Raw genomic sequence first — 24,656 nt, forward strand, 5'->3', positions numbered from 1 at the left:
ATATAAGAAAGTAGTCAAGGCGACTAGCTTGATTAAGCCTCCGCCATGTATATCTCACTAGGTCAGGGTATTTAAGTCTCCATATATCCACTAATTCCAATACATCCATGACATTCCTGATTTCCTTAAGTGCCTGAGGGTGATAGTTTGTAGTGTGATTTCCTTTCCGGTCCATAGAGGTATTTAAGACCGTATTAAAATCTCCCACTATAATAATAGAGTCTAGTGTTGCTTGTAGAGTTGATACATTCTTATATATATTGTCAAAGAAGCTTGGATCATCATTATTCGGACCGTATAGGTTAATAAGCCATATATGTTTATTGTCCAATAACATATTTAAAATAATCCATCTACCTTGAGGATCTGTTTGGACAAGTTGCACATTTGGATCAAAGTTATTATTAATTAAAACCATCACCCCTTTTGAATTTCTTTGCCCATGGGAGAAATATATTTTGCCCCCCCAGTTCTTTTTCCACAAAACTTCATCTAAAACTGTCGAATGGGTTTCCTGTAAACAGTAGATATTATAATCCTTCTCTTTTAGCCAGGTAAATACTGATCGTCTTTTCTTATTATCTGCTAAGCCATTACAATTGTAACTGGCTATACTTATTTCACCACTTACCATAATGAGACACACCTTTCAATTATTTTTATCAAAATATATGTTTGTAAACGTCCTATTAAAAAGTAACATAATGATTGAGTGTCTATATAGTTGTACCATGACATTTGCATCTCCACTAAGCAAACCTCCAATTGGTCCCCACTATTCCACCCGCCAAAAGCCCCCATCTCGAGTTGGGTTGTCATCCCAATGCCCGGCAGACCACCCCCGACCCCCCGCATCGCACAGCCCCGGACCGACTGGGATCCATCCTTCGAAAAGTGCACACAGCACCATCCACCGAACCGAAGCAGATCCATTGCCAAATGCATTTCCATCGCCCTCACCTCGATTTTTATTACATATTGCTGTGAATCATCCTCTATAGTCCCTAACATCTTTTACTTCTTCCTTCGCAACAGTTGTGGGATACACACATACACCCACACACATTCAGCCCTTACCCCCACACAACCATAAGCTCACCCTCTCAACAATTGCACCATCCCAGAGCCCAACTCAAGATGGGTCATGATTTACAAATGTACTTGCAGTTGCAGCTGCATGAGAAGGCCTGCAAGACCGCGCAAAAAATGAGCATAAATGTAGAGATTTATTTACCATTGTCACATCCTAGATGATGGAGGTCAAATGTACACCTTCTTCCTGAAACACCCACAATACGGTCATCCATTTTGACCATGTTCCCAAGCATCTCCATGCAGTCCGATTGGTTTCGTGCCACCAGGGGCACAATAATATACCCCCTCTCTGAATGTCCGAGTGTGACCCCCTCCCCATGGGTTACTGCAGCTAGTGTTGCCAGCACTGCCACTGCCTGGGTGGGGGCACCCCACCGGAATCCCCACCGGCTAGGTACAAGGTCGTCAAGGTTCTCATTAGCAGCTTTGAGAATTTCCTTGTTTATTATGCTCTCCCTTTAGGGGGCTTTGGCTTTGCAGGACCAACCCTGCCAAGCAGGCTCAGAATCTTGAGGGGGCAGTGCTGCTCATGGTCCCTGTCCTCATTTTGGCTGCATACAGACCGTTTACAGCATGCACATAAAACAGTTAGGGACTTCTCCTTAGTATCTGGGCCATTCATGTGGGTGTCTAGGGTATAGGGCCATGGACCGTACCATTAAAATAGGATAATAAATAATTAGATATAATTTATTTTAAAAATGTAGTTCCCCATGATAGGACAATAAATAAATAAGACGTATAATTCATTATAAAAGTATATCCATCATTTGAACAACATTGAAAGCCCTCTCATACCCGGCCCACAGCAATACACTGGCTCTGGGATATGCAACTATTTCATTACTCACTCACTCGACTTTCCAAACATAACAAATAAAAATAAACACACACCACACCATCCACACATACTGTGCCTTCTGTTTACTTAGTTTTTATCTTCACTATGTAGAAATAGTGCTTGTGTTCAATTAGTTATATGTGAAGATTTATAGAAAAGCTATATTTTGTATTGTATTGTTACAATCAGTAACCGGGCTTGAATTGTGTTTATTTTCCTCATCTATGAGAACTTTGTAATTTTTAAAATAACCATGGAGTAATCTTTGTGTCTCTGAACAACTGGTTATCAATATATAGTTTATCCACGACGAGAGCTACTCGTTTCGCTTTTAATCTATTTTCTTTGAAAATTGGATACAGAACTTTGCGCCGTTCTGCAATTTCTTTCGGAAACTGATCATTCATGCCAATTTTGGTCCCAGCAAGTCTTTTACCCAGGCTTTTAACCATTATTTTATCTTTAATTGAAGCAAATTTGGCAACGATTGGGCGTTCGTACCTCTGCCCTCTCTGTCCGAGGCGGTGTACACGTTCAAGTTGGATCTTATCGATAACTTCGCGTGGAATCTGAAGCGCTGCAAAAAGGAACTCTCTAACTACAGATTCAGGAACCTCTCCTTCTTTCTCTTGGATACCTGTAAGTACCAAATTCTCTCTCATGGATCTAGTTTGTATGTCCAGTAAGCATTCTTTCAGAACGTTGTTCTCCTTTTTAAATTCATTCATTTCGGTTTCAATCTTATTGACCGTCACTTTTAGCGCGTGTGTTTCCTTCTCCAATGTCGCAGCTTTTTCATCACTCATCTCTAGGCTTGCCTTCAAGTCTTTTATATCTTTACTAACTAATTCAAGTATACCCAGTTTGTCATTTATTGATTTTAACAGATCGGTTTCGACCTTTACCATTGCTGGTGTTGAGAATATTAGATCATCCGTGTCGGTTGAGGAGTCACGTTTTCGTTTTTGATTCGGTTCCCCTGTCTTATTCTCCGTCATGTTTGGGTGTTGCTTGTTTTCGTAATATTTGTCGATAAATGTCTCTAGTCTTAGGATTTGTTTTGTGTTATTATCCAGATTGAAGGTTATCACCCACCAGATTATTTAGTGCTAATATTTTAGTCTAATTTAGCAGATATTTCGAATATTATGTTTTATCTTGAGGTGCTCTACATAACTTCGTTCAGTCCGCCATTACCTTTACGTCCGCCGTCTACTAAGTGTTATGATCTTGAATGGAAGACAATAGCCTGGTAGAGATGTCTCCCCTGCAGTTTGATCTTCCTCTCGCATGTCCTACACTCAACAGGGATCATAAAATGAGGATAACATATTTAACCCCCCAATCACATCTGTGGATAATCCTGGCCTGAACAGAACAGGCTGTAAAATTATCTTGAATTTAATAAAGGAAGGAGGAAAAACAATGAGAGCTGTAGAGGGGGAAAATCCTTGTATGTTTTCCAAGAGCCGCATCATCAATACCTGACTTATCAAGGATAATGAATAACAGTGAGAGGCTGAGAGAGATACCATGGTGGAATTTAAATTGGACACAGACAGGAGCGGAAACAGGGCAGCGAGGAAAGGTCAAATTCCTGTTGGGGGTTGAACTCTCCAGGAAATGACCCCATGAATCAGCAAAAGGCCTTCTTTCCCGAAACCACTGGAACCACACTCTTCTCCTGATCCTCCTAAGTGATGACCATATGGTGACAATGGCAATCGTTCTGCAGTTTTTTTCTGGTTTCTCTCCTCGATATGTATACAGTATGATCAATTCATCTCATTAGCTGGCCATACATTCCTGAGACACCATGTTTGCCATTTAATCCATTTCCGAATCAATAGCGGATTTAAATGCCTTGAGGCCCTTGAGGCCCCTGAATGAGACCATGATTACCTCAGGGGGGCAGTAATGGTGGCTTGATGACACAGGAAGTCAGTCTGAATATTCCCAGGGTGCACTGCTCTAGTCTGTTCTCACTCACCTTGAACACATCGGCCAGGATCTCTGCTCCTTTCTGATTGGTGCGTTTGGAAAGCCCCACAAAAAACTCTCTACCTGAGGAGAAACAGACAACAACCTGTGGTCAGTATGGATGGAGAGAAAGACAGATGGAGAGAAAGATAGAACAGAAAGAGAAAAGTACGGCCTGAACGTTTGGGTCACCACTCGAGAGCATTGCAGAGAGAATGGGCGTAGCCGTTGAGCTTTTATAAATGAGCCGTTAGCCACGACGTTGCCAAGAGGAAATGTTCCTAGCCCTGCCTGCCAAGTGAAACCCATTTCAGCTGGATGGGAGATGGGAGGAACGCACCACAGAGAGCCAGCGTCTAGAAACTCAATTAAGTGTTCTAGTGCTTTTTCCAAGTCCTGCACGGTGAAGAGCACGACACACATAACATTCACAGGCAAAGCTGCACAACTGTTACAGAATGTACAGAGTAGACTACAATAAAGACCTCACCTCACTAGCTCTCTACCTACAGTACGTTCTCAGCTAGTTGATTGTGAGATGCCTGTTGTGGAACAAGGCTCCTATTGTGATGAAATAGGGTGTGTGTGTGTGTGTGTGTGTGTGTGTGTGAGATGGGGGTATAATATTGCCATCTGAGCTAATCATTTTCATTCATGCAGACTGCTGTAAGGAAAAACGCTCTTGAGGTCACATAGAAAGATGACAGTCAGTCAGTTGTCATTTGTACGCCATTTTAGTTGAGGTCACCTCAACTACTTGACTATTCCGAATGAGTTATTCGGGAACAATGTTTGTTCACCACCTGTGGTGATGGGTCATATCCTTTGCCTGATCAAGTGGTCATACATGTTTTGCTTTGCTGAATACCTGTATACTGCATCCGTTTCCATAGTGATAACTAAGAGGATGGTGATGCCCATGGTTTTAATGGTGTGAGATTAGTGGAGCGTTGTGTACCTGTAAAGAGGACGTCTCCTCCGTCCAAAGTGGCGTTCTCATCTGACATCTCAACAATGTTTAGGTCCAGCTCCTTCAGAGCTCGCCGCATGGCCTCCGTCTAGAAAACACACATAGACAGACAGGGTTAAGGCACATACACAAGTGCATATCTCGGCACGTGAGGTCACGGACCGATGCACTCACAAAGCATTCATTGGAAAGACGTTTATTGTAATGAGATATAGTACACACACGTGACAAACCAATAGGAGAGCTCTCAATGATATATGGAAATGAATACCTGGGACAGCCTAATAAACAGCGTCCAGAGAAAGGTATTATGATCAAGTCATCATATTGCTACATAACACGAGCGAAAAGGCACATGATCCAACATCAGCCAGGTTCCTGAGTAGAGTACGAATCACGTAAACCAAACCAGTCTGTCCATGAGATCATCATGACATCATCTCTGCGAGCCACACGGTTATGTCATAACAGAGGAAGTATGTAAAACTTTTTATATGGCCACGGCGGTGGAAATGGGGTAGGAAGAGACCAACACTAACCTAAAAAAGGTTGGCGGATTAAAAAACGATCCATTCAAGTCAAAGTTCCTGGCCTGTTCTCTGGGTCAACTGCCCCTGTGTGTGTGTGTCTCCATAGAAGAGGACCACCAGCTGTTTGATGGTGGACTGGATTTGGTCAGTATAGCCTGGTCTGAGGTCCGCCTATTCTGGTTTTGACTTTTCTGGGTTTTGGGGGTCCCCAGGGAGCTGTGACTGCCGCGGGGCCTGGGGCCAATGTGATGTTAGTGTAACATCAGTGTTTCCACAGGCCCCTATCTCACCATGACCTCAGCCTAGCTGTTCGCTAATCGAAGGCTTCTGCTTCTCCTCACACCAGACACCCGGGCCAAGCCATGAAGTCATCCAGGTAGAGACTGCCATGCAGGCCACGGCACAGCACAACACAGATAACACAAACACTTACAGTTTCTCACTCTCCCACACATGCATACAGACACACGTTATGCATTACACACATCCACACACAAATCCAAGACCTCCCTTGGATCCTCAATGAAACATAGTAGAACATGAGAAACTGGCCCAACTACCCTTTAAGTTCTATGAGGGTTTTTTGGAAGGCTGCGTGGGTTTGTTTTGTAGAGGGACTCTGATGTGATTTTGGACGATCTTGTGGCCCTGGCTCTCAGACACAACAGCACCTGCATAAACGATCATCACACAGACCAGGCTGTACCGGCCGGTTCCTCATCTGCTACGGCTCGACCTCATTCAACACACACTCAACCACTTCGTAGCATCTCACAGAGCACTAAAGGCATCTCCTCCACCACCTTATCCACATTTTCCCCTTTCTTCTCGCTCTCCTCCCTCTTCAGCTCCCAAGAACATAGTCTCCCTTTCACCTATAAGTACACTGTACTCTAGTTCATTAGTGGTCATAAGGGGGGGGGGGGGGGGGGGTGGTGAGGTGAGAAATGGAGCGGGGAACAGTTCTGGGGCCCGTATGTCTCGTTCTTTCCACCCGGACCCCCAAAACGGTTCCGGATTAGATGTTTACATTGCATGGATGAGTAAATTAGCCCAGACTGGAAAATACAATTGGGGGTGTTCAGTGCATGACAGATACAGAGGGTGTGCAGATACATGCGGTGGAGGGGAAAATATAGGCTAGTACAAGGTTTCCCAAACTCGGTCCTGGGGCCCCCCCTGGGTGCACGTTCTGGTATTTGCCCTAGCACTACACAGCTGATGTCAAATAACCAAATAACGCATTATTAAGCTTTGAATCAGCTGTGTCGTGCTAGGGCAAAAACCAAAACGTGCACCCAGGGGGGGCCCCAGGACCGAGTTTGGGAAACTCTGGGCTAGTATATGGGTCTTTCTATCGATAATGGGGCCAATGTGTGACATTAGGATCAACATTTCTAAATGGTTTGAAACAAAAATAAAAAAGGATTTTCATGTAGTTCCACATGTGTACTTAAAGGAATAAATGTGAATATATGCAAATTGGCCCCAGTGCTACGCCACTGCTTGTAAAATCTAAGATGTGTCAAATAAATTATATCTAGCTCAGGGCTCCAGCTATGCATTTGGTTTGCTAACTTGCAAAGTGGCTAGATGCCAAGATCAAGCTTCTTGGCTACAGCAGATAAATTAATTTCCCTCTTGGATCCCTCAAGATCCCTGTTACCTAAAACTGTTTAGTGCATCAATTATTATAATACTTCTTTTGAGAAATAGCGGCCCTCGTGTGTACTTCCAGTAATAATGCATATCCCAGTATGGTACAGAAACAGTGTGAAAATCTGGATACCGCCCAAGCCTACATCTAGCCTAGTCGTACAGACTGAGTGAGTGGCCACCCTGGCTGTTATGTAAAAAGGGTGCTAGCTCCACTCTCCAACTGATACCCACTCCGCTGCTAAACCGCCTGCCCTGCCCAGGGCTACACGCTGAGAGCTAGGCCCTCCTATGAATGAGAAGTTCACAAGGGAGTTTTGGCTGTTCTGTTCTGGGCCCCACCTGCCCACATTCCCCCCATTGCTGGGCAGAGCAGACAGGGGAGATGGAACAGAGAAGACAGGAGAGCAGGTAAGTTTACTCCACAGTGTTGGTGGTGGTAAATTATGACAGAACACTCAAAGTCATTGCCTGCCTTGAGGAGTGTCTCCGAGAGGGGAGAAGGGAAGGGTACAATGGCTAGTTATTATGACATTCTTGGTCTGTCTTCAAGTGAACTATGTATTGTACGTACAATACGCATGAGGTCACTGTTACTCTTCTCTGTGATATTGTGTTCACCTAGTGCTAATAGCTTGGTATTTTAGATTGATGCCCCAGGTACCCTGGTCCCAGATCTGTTTATGCTGTCTTTCCAACTCCTATGGTCACTGTCAAGCAAGACAGCACAAACCGATCTGGGACCAGGCTACTAATAGTTGGAGCATGAATACAGAAATAAATAGCTTCCTTTTTTATTCCATGGCCATTGGGCAATTGAGTTGGAAAAGTCAATTTCATGCTGCATCAATGGTCGTTGGAGCTTCGGCTGGACATCCCATAGCATAGATGAGGATGAACATATAAGACTAATGCAGAGAAGGAAAAGTTAAAGAATGGAATGGGAATGCCAATCAGAATGGGAAAAGGCTAATGACAAAGCTATGTACCCCAGAGAAGGAATTTCAATAAACACACTGAACTTCATTAGTTATTCAAAACATCCAGCAGAATAACGTTATCAGATCTTTCCAGGTATTTAGTACATCTTTGACGTCATGGAAGGACTAGAGAGACGACTGGACTGTCTTTGTTCAGTGATGATAGGAGTAACTTGGAGCCTTTAAAGACTGAGAGGTTTGCTATGGTCAGTGATTCTCACCGAGTGGTTACCTTGGGATTTGCATACTTGGCCTAGAGGGTAACACACTCGCACGCAGGTTGACGTTTATAGTCATGAATCTTGCCCTGTAGGCAGAACTGAGCAATTTCCTTTAGATGGACCAGCTGCAAAGTCAAAATTGTCTATATCGTAACAATTCATGAAAACAAAAATTAGCTTTTTGGTCTTAATTTAAGGCTAGTGGTGTGAAGGGTCATGCCACCCCCTACAGTCTTCTAATTGTCTCCAATTATCTTTGGCAAGGCCCCTTTCCTCCACACCTGTTTACACTCCCAAATCATCTCTCCTCTGCCCTTTTCACCCCTTTCAGTTCCTTATTGATGCTCCTTCCTACACACTAGGATCATTTTTTGGTGATGCCACTGGGTAGCCCTAGCAATCCTCCTGCATGATATGATGAAGTAAGTGCCCTTTGTTATTATACTGTTCGGAGAATGTAAGTCCTAAATAATATATAGTACTTGTCCTATTATTTATTTGTATAGCCATGCCCTCAGTTTGCTAATGATGCTACATGCTATGGGTCCTTTGTTCTAGTTATGTGTTGGCAGTCTCCTTAGTTTATAGATGTTATATGTTAAGCCTATTTATACCCATAGTCACTTGGCACTACCTTGACATGTCTGCACCTTTATGTTAATTTTTTTGTTTTCCAAATGTTTCATTTTTGTATCTGTCTTCCAGACCACCACATCCTAAAGCACATCCTTGTTATCCAAATTCTACCTACAGGCCTTACAAGACCCAACTCCTAACCTCATCCTAATGTCCATCCAAACCCTCTCCACATGTACTCTGTTTGTTCATGTGTTAAACTGCATAATAAATACCTCTAAATCTGGATTCCTGCTCCATCTCCTGATTCACGTTATGACCGATGCACCGTTGTGGCAGAAACAGTCTGGAACCTAGCTTACTGTTCCGCCCTAGTCCTTTTCTTCATGGTCCTTCGAGACGGATAAGACTGCTGCCTTGGAACCAGACAACCTACCAGAAGGAGGTGCAGGAGTCATCCCCAAAAGCCTTCAAAACGCACACACAACCCAGAAGCACAAAGAAATCTCCACCCCCTTCCAGTACCAGCTCCTCCTAGGCATACTAAGAGACATCCAAAGTAACCTACAAGAGAATGTGGGTACAGCGGACATCACTCCCATCAAGCTCCTATCCAATCCAGCCTCAATCGATAGTTCTTCCAAACCCCCCTCTTGTGGCCAGTGTGCCAGCCCCTCCAAGCCCCCCTCCTGTGGCCAGCACACCAGACCCTACCAAGCCTCATCCTCCAGCTCCGATCCAGGGAACCACCAGTCTAGCTCCGACCCAGGGCCTTCCCTCTCCAGTGGTCAGCGTGCCACCTCCGGGCCTTTCCTCTCCAGTAACCAACATGCCACGGCCTACGGGTCCCTCTCCTGTGGCAATTGTGCAACCTCCAAGACGCCCCCTGGTGGCCAGCATGCCAACACATGCCTTCCGGCTGGCAAAACAAAACCAAGCCTTCCAACTGTCTAGAAACTCCAGAGGGATGTTGAGCTTTGCCTTCCTCCTTGCACATCCTTGTTACCCATATCCTATCTCCAAGGCTTTACAAGCCTCAACACATCCTACCTACAGGCCTTATAAACCCGACTCCTAACCTCCATCCACACCCTCCCCCAATGTGCTCTGTTCGTTGCTGTGTAATGATTCACATTCTGACCGATGCACCATGGTGGCAGAAACAGTCCTGAGCCTAGCTAAGTCTGTCCTAGCCCTAGTCCTTTTCTTCAGTTAGGGTAAGCAGTGTGGTTAAGGTTAGGTTTAAAATCATATTTTATGACTTTGTGGCTGTGCCAGCTAGTGACCAACTGGAGCTACCTATAGGGAAAGATTCATAACCTGCCACTCATGCGTGTGCATACACGCACACACACACACACAGGTTTTATATTAGTCTTATTTTAAATTAATATAGTTCAGTCCTTGAGCTGTTCTTGTCTAATGTTCTGTATTATGTCATGTTTTGTGTGGACCCCAAGAAGGGTAGCTGCTGCTTCAGCAACAGCTAATGGGGATCCTAATAAAATACTATATGGGAGTGAACTATATAGATGGGCTTGTGGCCCTGACTGCTGCCTTGAGAGAGATGATGCTCTTTATCGCACTTTCTCGCACACAACCTAAATGCATGCGCACATGCTTGCAAACACGCACGCCACATGCCCACATAGTACTGTGTCAATTATCTTTGTTGTTGCAAAACTGAGATGTTTTTTTCGCCATTCCTCTGTTACCAGGTTGTGGCAGTGCTATAACCCAGTTCACAGCAGGAATGTGACAAAAAGTATGCTATTTATGCAACAGTCTAATGACAATAAACTCTCAATGCCTTGTCCAGGCCAGGCAGGCGGTATCCAAACAAATCCCAGGGCAATACATTGGAAAAATACCTGCGGCTAAGGTAACCAAGCCATGGCATTCAATCTCTCCCTCTCTCTCTCTCTCTCTCTTTTATTTTGCATAACACACAACTATCTGCTTAGGGATTACATAAATGTTTGATCAGTAGGTCAAAGTAAAGCAGTCACAGTAGATCATCCATAACCTCACAGCTGAGCAGAACAACAACCATGGGGGAATCTGGCCACCTGTCTCAGCAGCAGAGGAAAGGAGAGGAAGCTAGCTAGAGCCAGAGACCTATATCCAACCACTGCCAGACTGAGGTTTTGTTCCAAATAGCACCCCATTTTCCTATATAGCGCACATTTGACCAGAGTCCAAGGCTCTGGTCAAAAGTAATGCATTATATAGTGAATAGGGTGCCATTTAGGAGGAAGACTAGATCCAACCGCAGCCAGAACGACTTAATTTGGACTCCCAGGATATTCGGAGCTGGAGCAGAAAAATGCCCCAAACAGCCTGTGAGGCTGACATATTTATGGCTTCACTAAGGAGCGGAGATGGCAGAGCAGGGTGTGGCATGGTGGGGGGTACATTATGGTCTGAGTGTGGATTGTTGTGCAAAAGGAAACTCACATAGAAAACGCTCAGAGTTAGAGTTACAGGGAGATACAAAAAGAGAGCGAGAGAGAGAAGAGAGAGCATTTAGGGGACTTGGCAAGGTAGGGCTCTCTCTATCTATGTTCCTCCACCCTGTTACCCTAGCGAGCCAGAGAGAGCCCCCAGGTAGCCCCCTTCACCCTGCTGGGGGTGCATTTCAGTCCCGTCCCTTGGTGTTACCATGGCCCAAACCCTCCAACCCGCTGGGGTGTTAGGCAAGAGGGGAAACCATTATACCTATACCTATTATACCAAACGGAGAGTTTGTTTTCAGCTTTATCAAGGCCCCAATCATACCAGCTCAGGCATCTACTTCAGGCATTCAAAAGCTGTTTTTCTGCCACTGTCATTAGATACACGTGTCATGTCGAAGACTGGCTTTGTTAAAGGCATCACAATAAGGATGTTCAATTTCAGTTTATTTTCTGTCAAAGTGCTTCACTCACAACCCCCTTCCCTCTCCGGGACGAGTCAACTACCCTTCCACACTGGGAACGAGTCAGAATTGACTCTTTCTAACGAACTAAGAAATACTTCTAATAAAAAGCAGTATCACTATCCATTAGAAATATGAGTTTCAAGAAAACTTCGGCACAGCAACTGTGGAATGGCATCTTTTAAAATAGCATCTTATTCTTAGTGTGCTTCAGTATACAGTACACTCACAAGGGAAGCCTCATAGGATGTGAACTTTAGAGCTGTATAGATCTAGCACTGTAATAAGCACACAAACTCCCTCCCGACACTACTCTGTTATGTAGCCTAGCTACAAGCCAGAGGGGAACCCTAGATGATCTTCAGAGCTCTAGGCGGCATGCTCTCAGAAAGGGAGACAGATTAGAGGACATGGAAAAACAAGAAAAATACATAAAGAGGAGAATGGGAATGAGTGGAATGAGAGAGAATTCTTTCAAGACACCTCGATTCTTTCAAGACCCCTCCCCACCACACACACTGAGCTCTACTACAACAAACAAAGTTATCAGCATTGCCGGCCCAGGGCCAGCATTCCAGTCCCAGGGAAAATAAAGCTTCTCCTTCCAACCGCCAATCTCCCTCCTTATATCAGCAGCAGAGCCAGGCAGATACGCGTGTATGTTTTTGTAGTAGCTGTGTGTCTCTCACACACAACCTCACACTGCGATGGCTCCACAAATATAGAAAGTAGAACTGCAGGGCAACAGGGTTTGTTGAAGGTGTGTGTATGAGTGGGGGGTATGGGTTGCCCTTCTGTATCTCCCCCACGTACTGCCCTGACCACCAGGGACTGTATCTCTGCACCCCCCCCCCCCCCCCCCCCCCCACACACACCCCAACACAGGGGGTGAAACAATAAGCACACCCCCTAGGAGGATTACAGTGGACCCTTGCTCTGCCCGATCAGAAATAACATTCCGTTCATCAGTGAGGGAGCATGCACACACGCACACACAGCTCTGTACCCCCAGCCGGTCAGTCACGCCATCCTACAACAGGCCCTTAGAGAGAAGACAAACGGCTGGCATTCACTTTCAAGGGCTCTGTTAAATCGTACTGACACAATGATACATTCTGTGACCAGATGGGTTTAACGACAACAATGTAGGCCAGAAGTTAACTTCAAAAGGGGAACATAAATTCGAACATGATTGCCTTTGAAGGTCCTTTGATCTATAAAGTAAAAAGCCTGGCCGAAGATAGGTTGCCCGAATGTGTAGGCGCTTAACGAGAGGTGGCCCCACTAACTCACCTCCCACACTTGTTGAATAGTGACTTTACTCTCCCTTTCTCTAGCTAATATAGAGGGAAAAACCTATTCCCAGCCCACCTTTGGCCTACCTGGCCAGGTATACAGGACCACCCACATCTTTAGCGGAGCAGTGAATTACTAAACACTGACCTGACTGGCTCCACCATCCCAAACACTCACCCTCCAACCCACCCCCCCACCCCCCCCTCCCCCCATTTAGCACATTGTGTGTGTCTACAACTCCACAAGCTTCTATCAAGATTGTAAAATGTTTGGCAAGGGACTTCTAGACTAACTAAAAGACACTGTTAGGCAGAGTTTGTCTGGACGAGAGTTAGAGGAAACAGGGAAATTGTTCAGTGAAGCTCATGAACACTCACCACACACATGTACGCACACACACACTGAATCATAGAGCTCCAAACAAATACTTCTCCTGAATGTCTCCCAGAGCGTGACCCCAGATGACTCTTCCAGAGAGGGTAATGGAAAAAATCTGGTTTGACGCTTTGAGAGAATCAGAGATGAGACAGAAGAAACGAGATTGGTAGTTTAGACTGCGGTAAAATAGGCAGAGAGATAGAGAAATGAGATAGAGAGAGAGACGAGTCATGGGTGGTGATACTAATGCTATCACTAAAGGAATCCCCATCTCCTCTCTAATCCTCCAATGCCTGGAAGAGGGAGTCTGGACAGGGTGAGGTCAGCCCATGCAGGGTTAGCCTGCTCTGGGCCTCTAAGAGAGGAACCCTGTCCATGCAGGTCAGAAGAACAACTGGTCTCCAGAGGATACTGATAATGAGTAATTCAGAAGAAATGTCTGTACAGTGTACAGTCATGGCCAAAGGTTTTGAGAATGACACAAATATTAATTTTCACAAAGTTTGCTGCTTTAGTGTCTTTAGATATTTTTGTCAGATGTTACTATGGAATACTGAAGTATAATTACAAGCGTTTCATAAGTGTCAAAGGCTTTTATTGACAATTACATGAAGTTGATGCAAAGAGTCAATATTTGCAGTGTTGACCCTTCTTTTTCAAGACCTCTCCAATCCGCCCTGGCATGCTGTCAATTAACTTCTGGGCCACATCCTGACTGATGGCAGCCCATTCTTGCATAATCAATGCTTGGAGTTTGTCAGAATTTGTGGGTTTTTGTTTGTCCACCCACCTCTTGAGGATTGACCACAAGTTCTCAATGGGATTAAGGTCTGGGGAGTCTCCATCATGCTGGAAAATGCATTTTTCGTCACCAAACTGTTCCTGGATGGTTGGGAGAAGTTGCTCTCGGAGGATGTGTTGGTACCATTCTTTTTTCATGGATGTGTTCTTAGGCAAAATTGTGAGTGAGCCCACTCCCTTGGCTGAGAAGCAACCCCACACATGAATGGTCTCAGGATGCTTTACTGTTGGCATGACACAGGACTGATGGTAGCGCTCACCTTGTCTTCTCCGGACAAGCTTTTTTCCGGATGCACCAAACAATCGGAAAGGGGATACATCAGAGAAAATGACTTTACCCCAGTCCTCAGCAGTCCAATCCCTGTACTTTTTGCAGAATATCAGTCTGTCCCTGATGTTTTTCCTGGAGAGAAGTGGCTTTTGTTGCCCTTCTTGACACCAGGCCATCCTCCAAAAGTCTTTGCCTCACTGTGCATGCAGATGCACTCACACCTGCCTGCTGCCATTCCTGAGCAAGCTCTGTACTGGTAGTGCCCCGATCCCGTAGCTGAATCAACTTTAGGAGACGGTCCTGGCGCTTGCTGGACTTTCTTGGGTGCCCTAAAGCCTTCTTTACAACAATTGAACCGCTCTCCTTGAAGTTCTTGATGATCCGATAAATGGTTGATTTAGGTGCAATCTTACTGGCAGCAATATCCTTGCCTGTGAAGCCCTTTTTGTGCAAAGCAATGATGACGGCACGTGTTTCCTTGCAGGTAACCATAGTTGACAGAGGAAGAACAGAGATTCCAAGCATCACCCTCCATTTGAAACTTCCAGTCTGTTATTCTAACTCAATCAGCATGACAGAGTGATCTCCAGCCTTGTCCTCGTCAACACTCACACCTGTGTTAACGAGAGAATCACTGACGTGATGTCACTGGTCCTTTTGTGGCAGGGCTGAAATGCAGTGGAAAGGTTTTTTGGGGATTCAGTTAATTTGCATGGCAAAGAGGGACTTTGCAATTAATTGCAATTCATCTGATCACTCTTCATAACATTCTGGAGTATATACAAATGGCCATCATACAAACTGAGGCAGCAGACTTTGTGAAAATTAATATTTGTGTAATTCTCAAAACCTTTGGCCATGACTGTACAGTACATTGCCTTCAGAAAGTATTCACACCCCTTGACTTTTTCCACATTTTGTTGTGTTACAGCCTGAATTTAATAGTGGATTAAATAGCAAATGATTTTGTCACTGGCCAACACACAACACCCCATAATGTTAAAGTGGAATTATGTTTTTCAACATTTTTACAAATTAATAAAAAATGAAACGCTTGAGTTAATAAGTATCCAACCCCTTTGTTACCGCAAGCTTAAATAAGTTCAGGAGTAAAAATATGCTTAACAAATTACATAATAAGTTGCATGGACTCATTCTGTGTGCAATAAATCAAAAATCAAATCAAATTAGACTTGTCACATGCGCCGAATAAAGTGAAACTCTTACTTACAAGACTTTAACCAATAATACAGTTTTAAGAAAATATCTTTAAAAAAGTCAGTGATAAGAAAAACTAATAATTAAGGAGCAGCAGTAAATAACAATAGCGGGGCTATATACAGGGGGTACCGGTTCAGAGTCAATTTGTCACTGTGCGGGAGCACCGGTGTCGATGTAATTGAGGTAATTATGTACATTCAGGTAGGGCTATTAAAGGGGCTATGCATAGATAATAACAGAGAGTAGCAGCAGCATAGGGGGGGCAGCAAAGAGAACAGTCTATGACTAGGGTGGCTGGAGTCTTTGACAAATTTTAGGGCCTTCCTCTGACACCGCCTGGTATAGAGGTCCTAGATGGCAGGAAGCTTGGCCCCGGTGATGTACTGGGCCGTATGCACTATCCTCTGTAGTGCCTTGCGGTCAGAGGCCGAGCAGTTGCCATACCAGGCAGTGATGCAACCCGTCAGGATGCTCTTGATGGTGCAGCTGTAAAACCTTTTGAGGATCTGAGGACCCATGCCAAATCTTTTCAGTCTCCTGAGGGGGAATATGTTTTGTCGTGCCCTCTTCACGACTGTCTTGATGTGCTTGGACCATGTTAGTTTGTTGGTGATGTGGACGCCAAGGAACTTGAAGCTCTCAACCTGCTCCACTACAGCCCCGTCGATGAGAATGGGGGCGTGCTCAGTCTTCCTTTTCCTGTAGTCCACAATCATCTCCTTTGTCTTGATCACGTTGAGGGAGAGGTTGTTGTCCTTGCACCACACGGTCAGCTCTCTGACCTCCTCCCTATTGGCTGTCTCATCATTGTCGGTGATCAGACACTGTTGTGTCATCAGCAAACTTAATGATGGTGTTGGAGTTGTGCCTGGCCATGCAGTCATGGGTGAACAGGGAGTAGAGGAGGGGACTGAGCACGCACCCCTGAGGGGCCCCCGTGTTGAGGATCAGCTTGGCGGATGTGTTGTTAACTATCCTTACCACCTAGGGTCGGCCCATCAGGAAGTCTAGTTGCCAGTTACAGAGGGAGGTGTTTAGTCTCAGGGTCCTTAGTTAGTGATGAGTTTTGAGAGCACTATGGTGTTGAACGCTGAGCTGTAGTCAATGAATATCATTCTCACATGTGTTCCTTTTGCCCAAGTGGGAAAGGGCAGTGTAGAGTGCAATAGAGATTGCATCATTTGTGGATCTGTTTCGGTGGTATGCAAATTGGAGTGGGTCTAGGGTTTCTGGGATAATGGTGTCGATGTGAGTGATGACCAGCCTTTCAAAGCACTTCATGGCTACAGATGTGAGTACTACGGATCGGTAGTCATTTAGGCAGGTTACCTTAGTGTTCTTGGGCACAGGGACTATGGTGGTCTGCTTGAAACATGTTGGTATTACAGACTCAGACAGGGAGAGGTTGAAAATGTCAGTGAAGACACTTGTCAGTTGGCCAGCGCATCCTCGGGGTACACATCCTGGTATTCCATCAGGCCCAGCAGCCTTGTGAATCTTGACCTGTTTAAAGGTCTTACTCACATCGGCTGCGGAGAGCGTGATCACACAGTCATCGGGACCAGCTGATGTTTCAGTGTTATTTGCCTCGAAACGAGAATAGAAGTTATTTAGCTCATCTGGTAGGCTCGTGTCACTGGGCAGCACTCGGTTGTGCTTCCCTTTGTAATAGTTTGCAAGCCCTGCCACATCCGACGAGTGTCGGAGTCGGTGTAGTACGATTCGATCTCAGTCTTATATTGACGCTTTGCCTGTTTGATGGTTTGTCGGAGGGCATAGAGGGATTTCTTATAAGCTTCCGGGTTAGAGGCCCGCTCCTTGAAAGCGGCAGCTCTGCCCTTTAGCTCTGTGCGAATGTTGCCTGTAATCCATGGCTTCTGGTTGGGGTATGTAGGTACAGTCACTGTGGGGATGATGTCCTCGATGCACTTATTGATGAAGCCAGTGACTGATGTGGTGTACTCCTCAATGCCATCGGAAGAATCCCGTAACATATTCCAGTCTGTGCTAGCAAAACAGTCCTGTAGTTTAGCATCTGCTTCATCTGACCACTTTTTTATAGCCCGAGTCACTAGTGCTTCCTGCTTAAATATTTGCTTGTAAGCCTTTACTGGTTCTATCAGGAGGATAGGGTTATGGTCAGATTTGCCAAATGGAGGGCGAGGGAGAGCGTTGTCTGTGTCTCTGTATGTGGAATAAAGGTGGTCTCTAATTTTTTTCCCCCTCTGGTTGCACATTTAAATGCTGATAGAAATTAATAGAAATAAACTGATATAAGTTTCCCTGCATTAAAGTCACCAGCCACCAGGAGCGCTGCCTCTGGGTGAGCATATTCCTGTTTGCTTATGGCGGAATACAGCTCATTGAGTGCGGTTTTAGTGCCAACTTCGCTCTGTGGTGGTATGTAGACAGCTACGAAACAAAGATGAAACCTCTCTAGGCATTCTTATTGGCAGACTCAATAGCCTTGGCTTCTCAAATGACTGCTTTGCCTGGTTCACCAACTACTTCTCAGATAGAGTTCAGTGTGTCAAATCAGAGGGCCTGTTGTCTGGACCTCTGGCAGTCTCTATGGGGATGCCACAGGGTTCAATTCTTGGGACGACTCTTTTCTCTGTATATATCAATGATGTCACTCTTGCTGCTGGTGATTCTCTGATCCACCTCTACGCAGACGACACCATTCTGTATACATCTGGCCCTTCTTTGGACACTGTGCTACCAAACCTCCAAACAAGCTTCAATGCCATACAACACTCATTCCGTGGCCTCCAACTGCTTTTAAATGCTAGTAAAACTAAGTGCATGCTCTTCAACCGATTGCTGCCCGCACCCTCCCGCCCGACTAGCATCACTGCTCTGGACGGTTCTGACTTAGAATATGTGGCAACTACAAATACCTAGGTGTCTGGTTAACCTGTAAACTCTCCTTCCAGACTCACATTTAGCATCTCCAATCCAAAATGAATTTCGCAACAAAGCCTCCTTCACTCCTGCTGCCAAACATACCCTCGTAAAACTGACTATCCTACCGATCCTTAACTTCGGCAATGTCATTTACAAAATAGCCTCCAACACTCTAATCAGCAAACCGGATGTAGTCTATCACAGTGCCATCTGTTTTGTCACCAAAGCCCCATATACTACCCACCACCGCGACCTGTATGCTCTCGTTGGCTGGCCCTCACTACATATTTGTCACCAAACCCACTGGCTCCAGGTCATCTAAAAGTTTTTGCTAGGTAAAGCCCCGCCTTATCTCAGCTCACTGGTCACCATAGCAACACCCAACCGTAGCACGTGCTCCAGCAGGTATATTTCACTGGTCATCCCCAAAGCCAACACTTCCTTTGGCCGCCTTTCCTTCCAGTTCTCTGCTGCCAATGACTGGAACGAATTGCAAAAATCACTGAAACTGGAGACTTATATCTCCCTCTCTAACTTTAAGCATCAGCTGTCAGAGCAGCTTACCGATCACTGTACCTGTACACAGCCAATCTATAAATAGCACACCCAACTACCTCATCCCCATATTGTTACTTATCCTCTTGCTCTTTTGCACCCCAGTATTTCTACTTGCACATCATCATCAGCACATCTATCACTCCAGTGTTAACGCTAAATTTTAAATATTTCGCCTCTATGGCCTATTTATTGCCTTACCTCCCTACTCTGCTACATTTGCACACACTGTACACAGATTTTTCTATTGTGTTATTGACTGTACGTTTGTTTATGTGTAACTGTGTTGTTATTTTTGTAGCACTGCTTTGCTTTATCTTGGCCAGTAGTAAATGAGGACTTGTTCTCAACTGGCCTACCTGGTTAAATAAAGGTGAAATGAATAATAAAATGAAAAGGTAGATAAGGTGGTCTACAGCTTATCATGAGATACTCAAACTCAGGCGAGCAAAACTTTGATACTTCCTTAGATATCATGCACCAGCTATTGTTTACATGAATGCATAGGCTCCCGCCCCGTGTCTTACCAGAGTCTGCTTAACTGTCTTGCCGATAGAGTGTATAACCCGCCAGCTGTATGTTCTTAATGTCGTCGTTCAGCCACGACTCGGTGAAACTAAAAACTGTAAAAGCTTATATGTCCCGTTGATAGGATATATGTGCTTTCAGTTCGTCCCATTTATTTTCCAGAGATTGAACGTCAGCTAGCAGAATGGAAGGCAAGGGCAGATTAGCCACTCGTCGCCTGATCCTCGCAAGGCACCTGGATCCTTTGCCTCAATCTCAGTTTCCTCCTCCAGCGAATCACGGGGTTCGGGTGTCTGCAGTATGTCCCTCACGTCCGACTCATTGAGGAAGAACTCCTTGTCCAATTTGAGGTGAGTAATCCCAGTTCTGATGTCCAGAAGCTCTTTTCGGTCATAAGAGATGGTAGCAGCAACATTTTGTACAAAACAAGTTACGAACAACGCGAAATAATAGTGTTTAACATGATTTTTGAATGACTACCTCATCTCTGTACCCCACACAACAATTATCTGTAAGGTCCCTCAGTCGAGCAGTGAATTTCAAACACAGATTCAACCACAAATACCAGGGAGATTTTCCAATGCCTCACAAAGAGAGGCACCTATTGGTTGATGGGTACAACATTTAAAAAGCAGACAATGAATATCCCTTTGAGCATGGTGTAGTTATAAATTGCACTTTGGATAGTGAATCAATACACCCAGTCACTACAAAGATATAGGCGTCCTTCATAAATCAGTTCCCGGAGAGGGAGGAAGCCGCTCAGGGATTTCACCATGAGGCCAATGGTGACATTAAAACAGTTACAGAGTTTAATGGCTGTGATAGGAGAAAACTGAGGATGGATCAACAAGATTGTTGCTACTCCACAATACTAAATGCAATGACAGAGTGAAAAGAAGGAATCCTGTGGAGAAAAAAATATTCCAAAGCATGCATCCTGTTTACAATAACGCACTAAAATAAATCTGCAAAACTTTGGCAAAGAAATTAACTTCATGTCCTGAATACAAACTGTTATGTTTGGGGCAAATCCAACACAACACATCACTGAGTACCACTCTTCATAGTTTCAAGCATGGTGGTTGCTGCATCTTCTTATGGGTATCCTTTTCATCGTCAAGGATTAGGGAGTTTTTTGGGGATAAACAGAAACAGAATAGACAGGCAAAATCCTAGAGGAAAACCTGGTTCAGCCTGTTTTTTAACAGACACTGGGAGACAAATTCACCTTTTGGCAGGACAATAACCTAAAACACAAGGCCAAATATTTTTTTAACTGGGCAAGTTGGTTAAGAACACATTTTTATTTACAATGACAGCCTACCCCGGCCAAACCCAGACAACGCAGGGCCATCATCATCCTGTTCATAAGTACTGAACACCCTAAATTCAACATCAAATAACATGGGGGCCATAATCCATACATTGTAGTTACTCTTCTCATTCCTAGACTCTTTAATCATTATTTTTCCATCTAATTTAGTATTTTGAGGTGTTCCCAGCGATTTGTTCTCTGCTCCAGAACAATGAAATGGTTTTGGACAGATGGACAGAGAGCGAGAGAGAGCGAGAGAGAGAGAGCTGTGTGCAGTAAGAGAACACCATACCACACAGCAACACCCAGACTTAACAAAGAATGTGATGGACACGTTCCCAAAGGCAAAAAGGGGAGTTTTCTGCCAACCAGCCAGGGTATAAACTAACTGCCCATTTTGGAGGGATTTCCCAAAACAGCAATAGAGCAGCCATGTAAACGCAGACGTATGGGAGTGGCTCATATGGATGGAAAAATAAGATACAGCTGCAAGCAGCAATGCCGGGGTTCAAGTTGTGGGCCCACTTTGCCCCCACCAGGACGAATTGGACACATCACCCTAGGATGAGCTACTTCTGTACTCCTTACCATGTTTGCCAAATATCAGAACTCAAAATCAAACAGATTATGCAATATGCTTCTGATGTACACTATTTTGGACCATTTTCAATTATGTTGACTACTTTAAACGTCTTCTCCAGAACTGCTGGACACCAAATTGGGTATATAGCATCTTGTACCCATGTCGTTAAACGCAATATTTTCCAAGACTCATTAATGCATGAATGTTGTTTCCTGTCCAACAACCCTACCATGCGGCTAAACTGAACCACAGGTCAGCTAGACTCATATCACTGATCATGTGTGCCAAATTTCATCACTCTGAGTCAAACAGATCACAAGATATAAACATGTGCACCTTATAGAGCAACCGTGTGGTCGATCTGAATGTGCTTTCATATGTTGAGTCTTCACAGTGTTTGAAACGTGTCCCAAAATTGTTACAATACGAATATACGTGTGATTTATATGCATTTATTGACCACACCCACGTGAATGTTTATTGGTCAGTAGCGGCCATGTTGTTTAACATACTAGCCTGGAACACATTGGGTTGAGAAACCTTGGTCCACAGATGCCATATAAATTACATGACCAAAAGTATGTGGACATCTCATTCCAAAATCATGGGCATTAATATGGAGTTGGTCACCCCTTTACTTCTATAGCAGCCTATACTCTTCTGGGAAGGAATTCCACTAAATGTTGGAACATTGCTTCAGGGACTACCTTCTATTCCGCCACAAGAGCATTAGTGAGGTTGGGCACTGATGTTGGGCGATTAGGCCTCTCTCTCAGTCGGCGTTCCAATTCATCCCAAAGGGGTTCGATAGGGTTGAGGTCAGGGCTCTGTGCATGCCAGTCAAGATTTCCTTTCATTGGAACTAATGGGCCTAGCCCAAACCATGAAAAACAGCCCCAGATCATTATTCCTCCTCTACCAAACTTTACAGTTGGCACTATGCATTGGGGCAGGTAGCATTCTCCTGTCAGGCTGCCAGATGGTGAAGCGTGATTCACTCCAGAGAATGCGTTTCCACTGCTCCAGAGACCAATGGCGGCGAGCTTTACACCACTCCAGCCGATGCTTGGCATTGCGCATGGTGATCTTAGGCTTGTGTGTGGCTGCTCGGCTGTGGACATCCATTTCATGAAGCTCCCGACGAACAGTTCTTGTGCTGACGTTGCTACCAGAGGCAGTTTGGAACTCGGTATTGAGCGTTGCAACCAAGGACAGACCATTTTTAGGAGCTTCAGCACTTGGCAGTCCCATTCTGTGAGCTTGTGTGGCTTACCACTTTGTGGCTTAGCCGTTGTTGCTCCTAGACGTTTCCACTTCACAATAACAGCACTTAAAGTTGACCGGGGCAGTGCTAGCAGAGCAGAAATTTGATGAAATGATTTGTTGGAAAGGTGGCATCCTATGACAGTGCCATGTTGAAAGTCAATTAACTCTTCAGTAGGGCCATTTTACTGCCAATGTTTGTCTATGGAGATTGCATGGCAGTGTACTCAATTTTATACACCTGTCAGCAACGAGTGTGGATGAAATAGCCGAATCCACTAAGTTAAAGGGGTGTCCACATACATTTGTATATGTAGTGTATCAAGTTTCGTGTAGATATTTCTTTCGGTTCTAGAGGAGTAGCATTTTATGTGTTTTTCTCAAAATTCTAAATGACGGAAATCCATTATGGCGGACCTTATGGGTCCTTAAGGCAAGGGAGAGGCTTTACGGACATGCCTGGTGCCAAAACAGATTCGGTTCAGTCAATTCAGTCAGTCGTCCTCATGAGCCCTCCCTACCTAGCTAGTTTATGCTTGTGGCTAGAAATTTCTCCGCGAATTTGAAAGTTGTCTGCTGAAGTTGGGACTTGGGAGTGTTCAGAATCATTCAGTTTTTATTGGACTACAAAAGCAATAAATGTGCTTTAGCTGTCACCCTGGCCTGAAATTAGCTCGACTGGCGGCAGGTAGCCTAGCGGTTAGAGCGCTAGGACAGTAAACAAAAGGTTGCTGGTTTGAATCCCCGAGCTGACAAGGTAAAGAAAAATATGTCGATGTGCCCTTGAGCAAGGCACTTAACCCTAATTTCTCCTCTAAGTTGCTCTGGTGTTGATACACTGGTCCTTGGTCTGGTTCTCAGAAAGTTGTGGTGTGGATCTAAAGGGTTACATTCTTGACTTCCTTTCTGGTACTCCAGAAATTTTACCAATTTTACACTTTAGATCCACCAATTTTACACTTTTTAATCCATGTGGGTTGTGCACACTTCAGGAAACTCTGGAGAGTATTGAGATACATAGCCAGCAGGGGGCTCCATTCCCACCAAGAGTGTCTGAAAGACTTGAATTGTCACGCCCAACCTCACTCAATTTACAGATGCTTGGTCTATAGATGGAGGAATTAATTAAGCGGTGTTTGAGGAGATCTTGTTTAAAATGTTGGAAAATATACACTATTTTCAAAATGTCGGATGATCCATCATAGTGACGTCATTGGTTCTAGAGGCAAATTTGTTCCATGTGTTGAGCGGAAACTCCGTACCAAATTCCGAGACGCTAGGTCAAACGAGGAGGCGGGGCTGACCTTTTGATGTAAAATGTGGTTTATAGGGCCACCATTTGGCCTAGTTGCACCACGTGTAATCAAATGTATTTGCCTATCAAGTTGGGTCTCTATAGGTCTTACCATTTAAGAGTTATAGCTCTCCAAAGATCGGAAAAATAATAATAATCCTAGGAATTATAATAGAGTTCAAATCAAAGAAAAAAAAAATGGTCACATGCGCCGAATTCAACATCTTACCTTACAGTGAAATGCTTACTTACGAGCCCCTAACCAACAGTGCAGTTTCAAAAAATACAGATAAGAATAAGAGATAAAAGTAACAAGTAATTAAAAAGCAGCTGTAAAAAAATAATATATACAGGGGGTGCCGGTACAGAGTCAATGTGCAGGGGCACCAGTTAGTTGAAGTAGTATGTACATGTAGGTAGAGTTAAAAATGAAAGTGACTATGCATAGATGACAACAGAGAGTGGCAGTGGTGTG

General features: G+C 44.5%; 1 protein-coding gene across 1 annotated transcript in view; it reads right to left on the reverse strand.

Annotated features, from left to right (window-relative positions):
* The window catches only part of LOC120051900 (N(G),N(G)-dimethylarginine dimethylaminohydrolase 1-like), a 137,888-nt gene that overhangs the window by 41,246 nt on the left and 71,986 nt on the right, over window positions 1-24,656 (reverse strand). The window contains exons 2-3 of the mRNA XM_038998787.1: window positions 4,875-4,974; window positions 3,927-4,000 (exon numbers count right to left, since the gene is read on the reverse strand). Of these exons, the coding sequence (XP_038854715.1) occupies window positions 3,927-4,000; window positions 4,875-4,974 (174 nt within the window). The remainder of the gene's footprint in view (window positions 1-3,926; window positions 4,001-4,874; window positions 4,975-24,656) is intronic.

This window comes from Salvelinus namaycush, chromosome 8 (assembly GCF_016432855.1).
Source record: "Salvelinus namaycush isolate Seneca chromosome 8, SaNama_1.0, whole genome shotgun sequence".
Taxonomy (NCBI): Eukaryota; Metazoa; Chordata; class Actinopteri; order Salmoniformes; family Salmonidae; genus Salvelinus; species Salvelinus namaycush.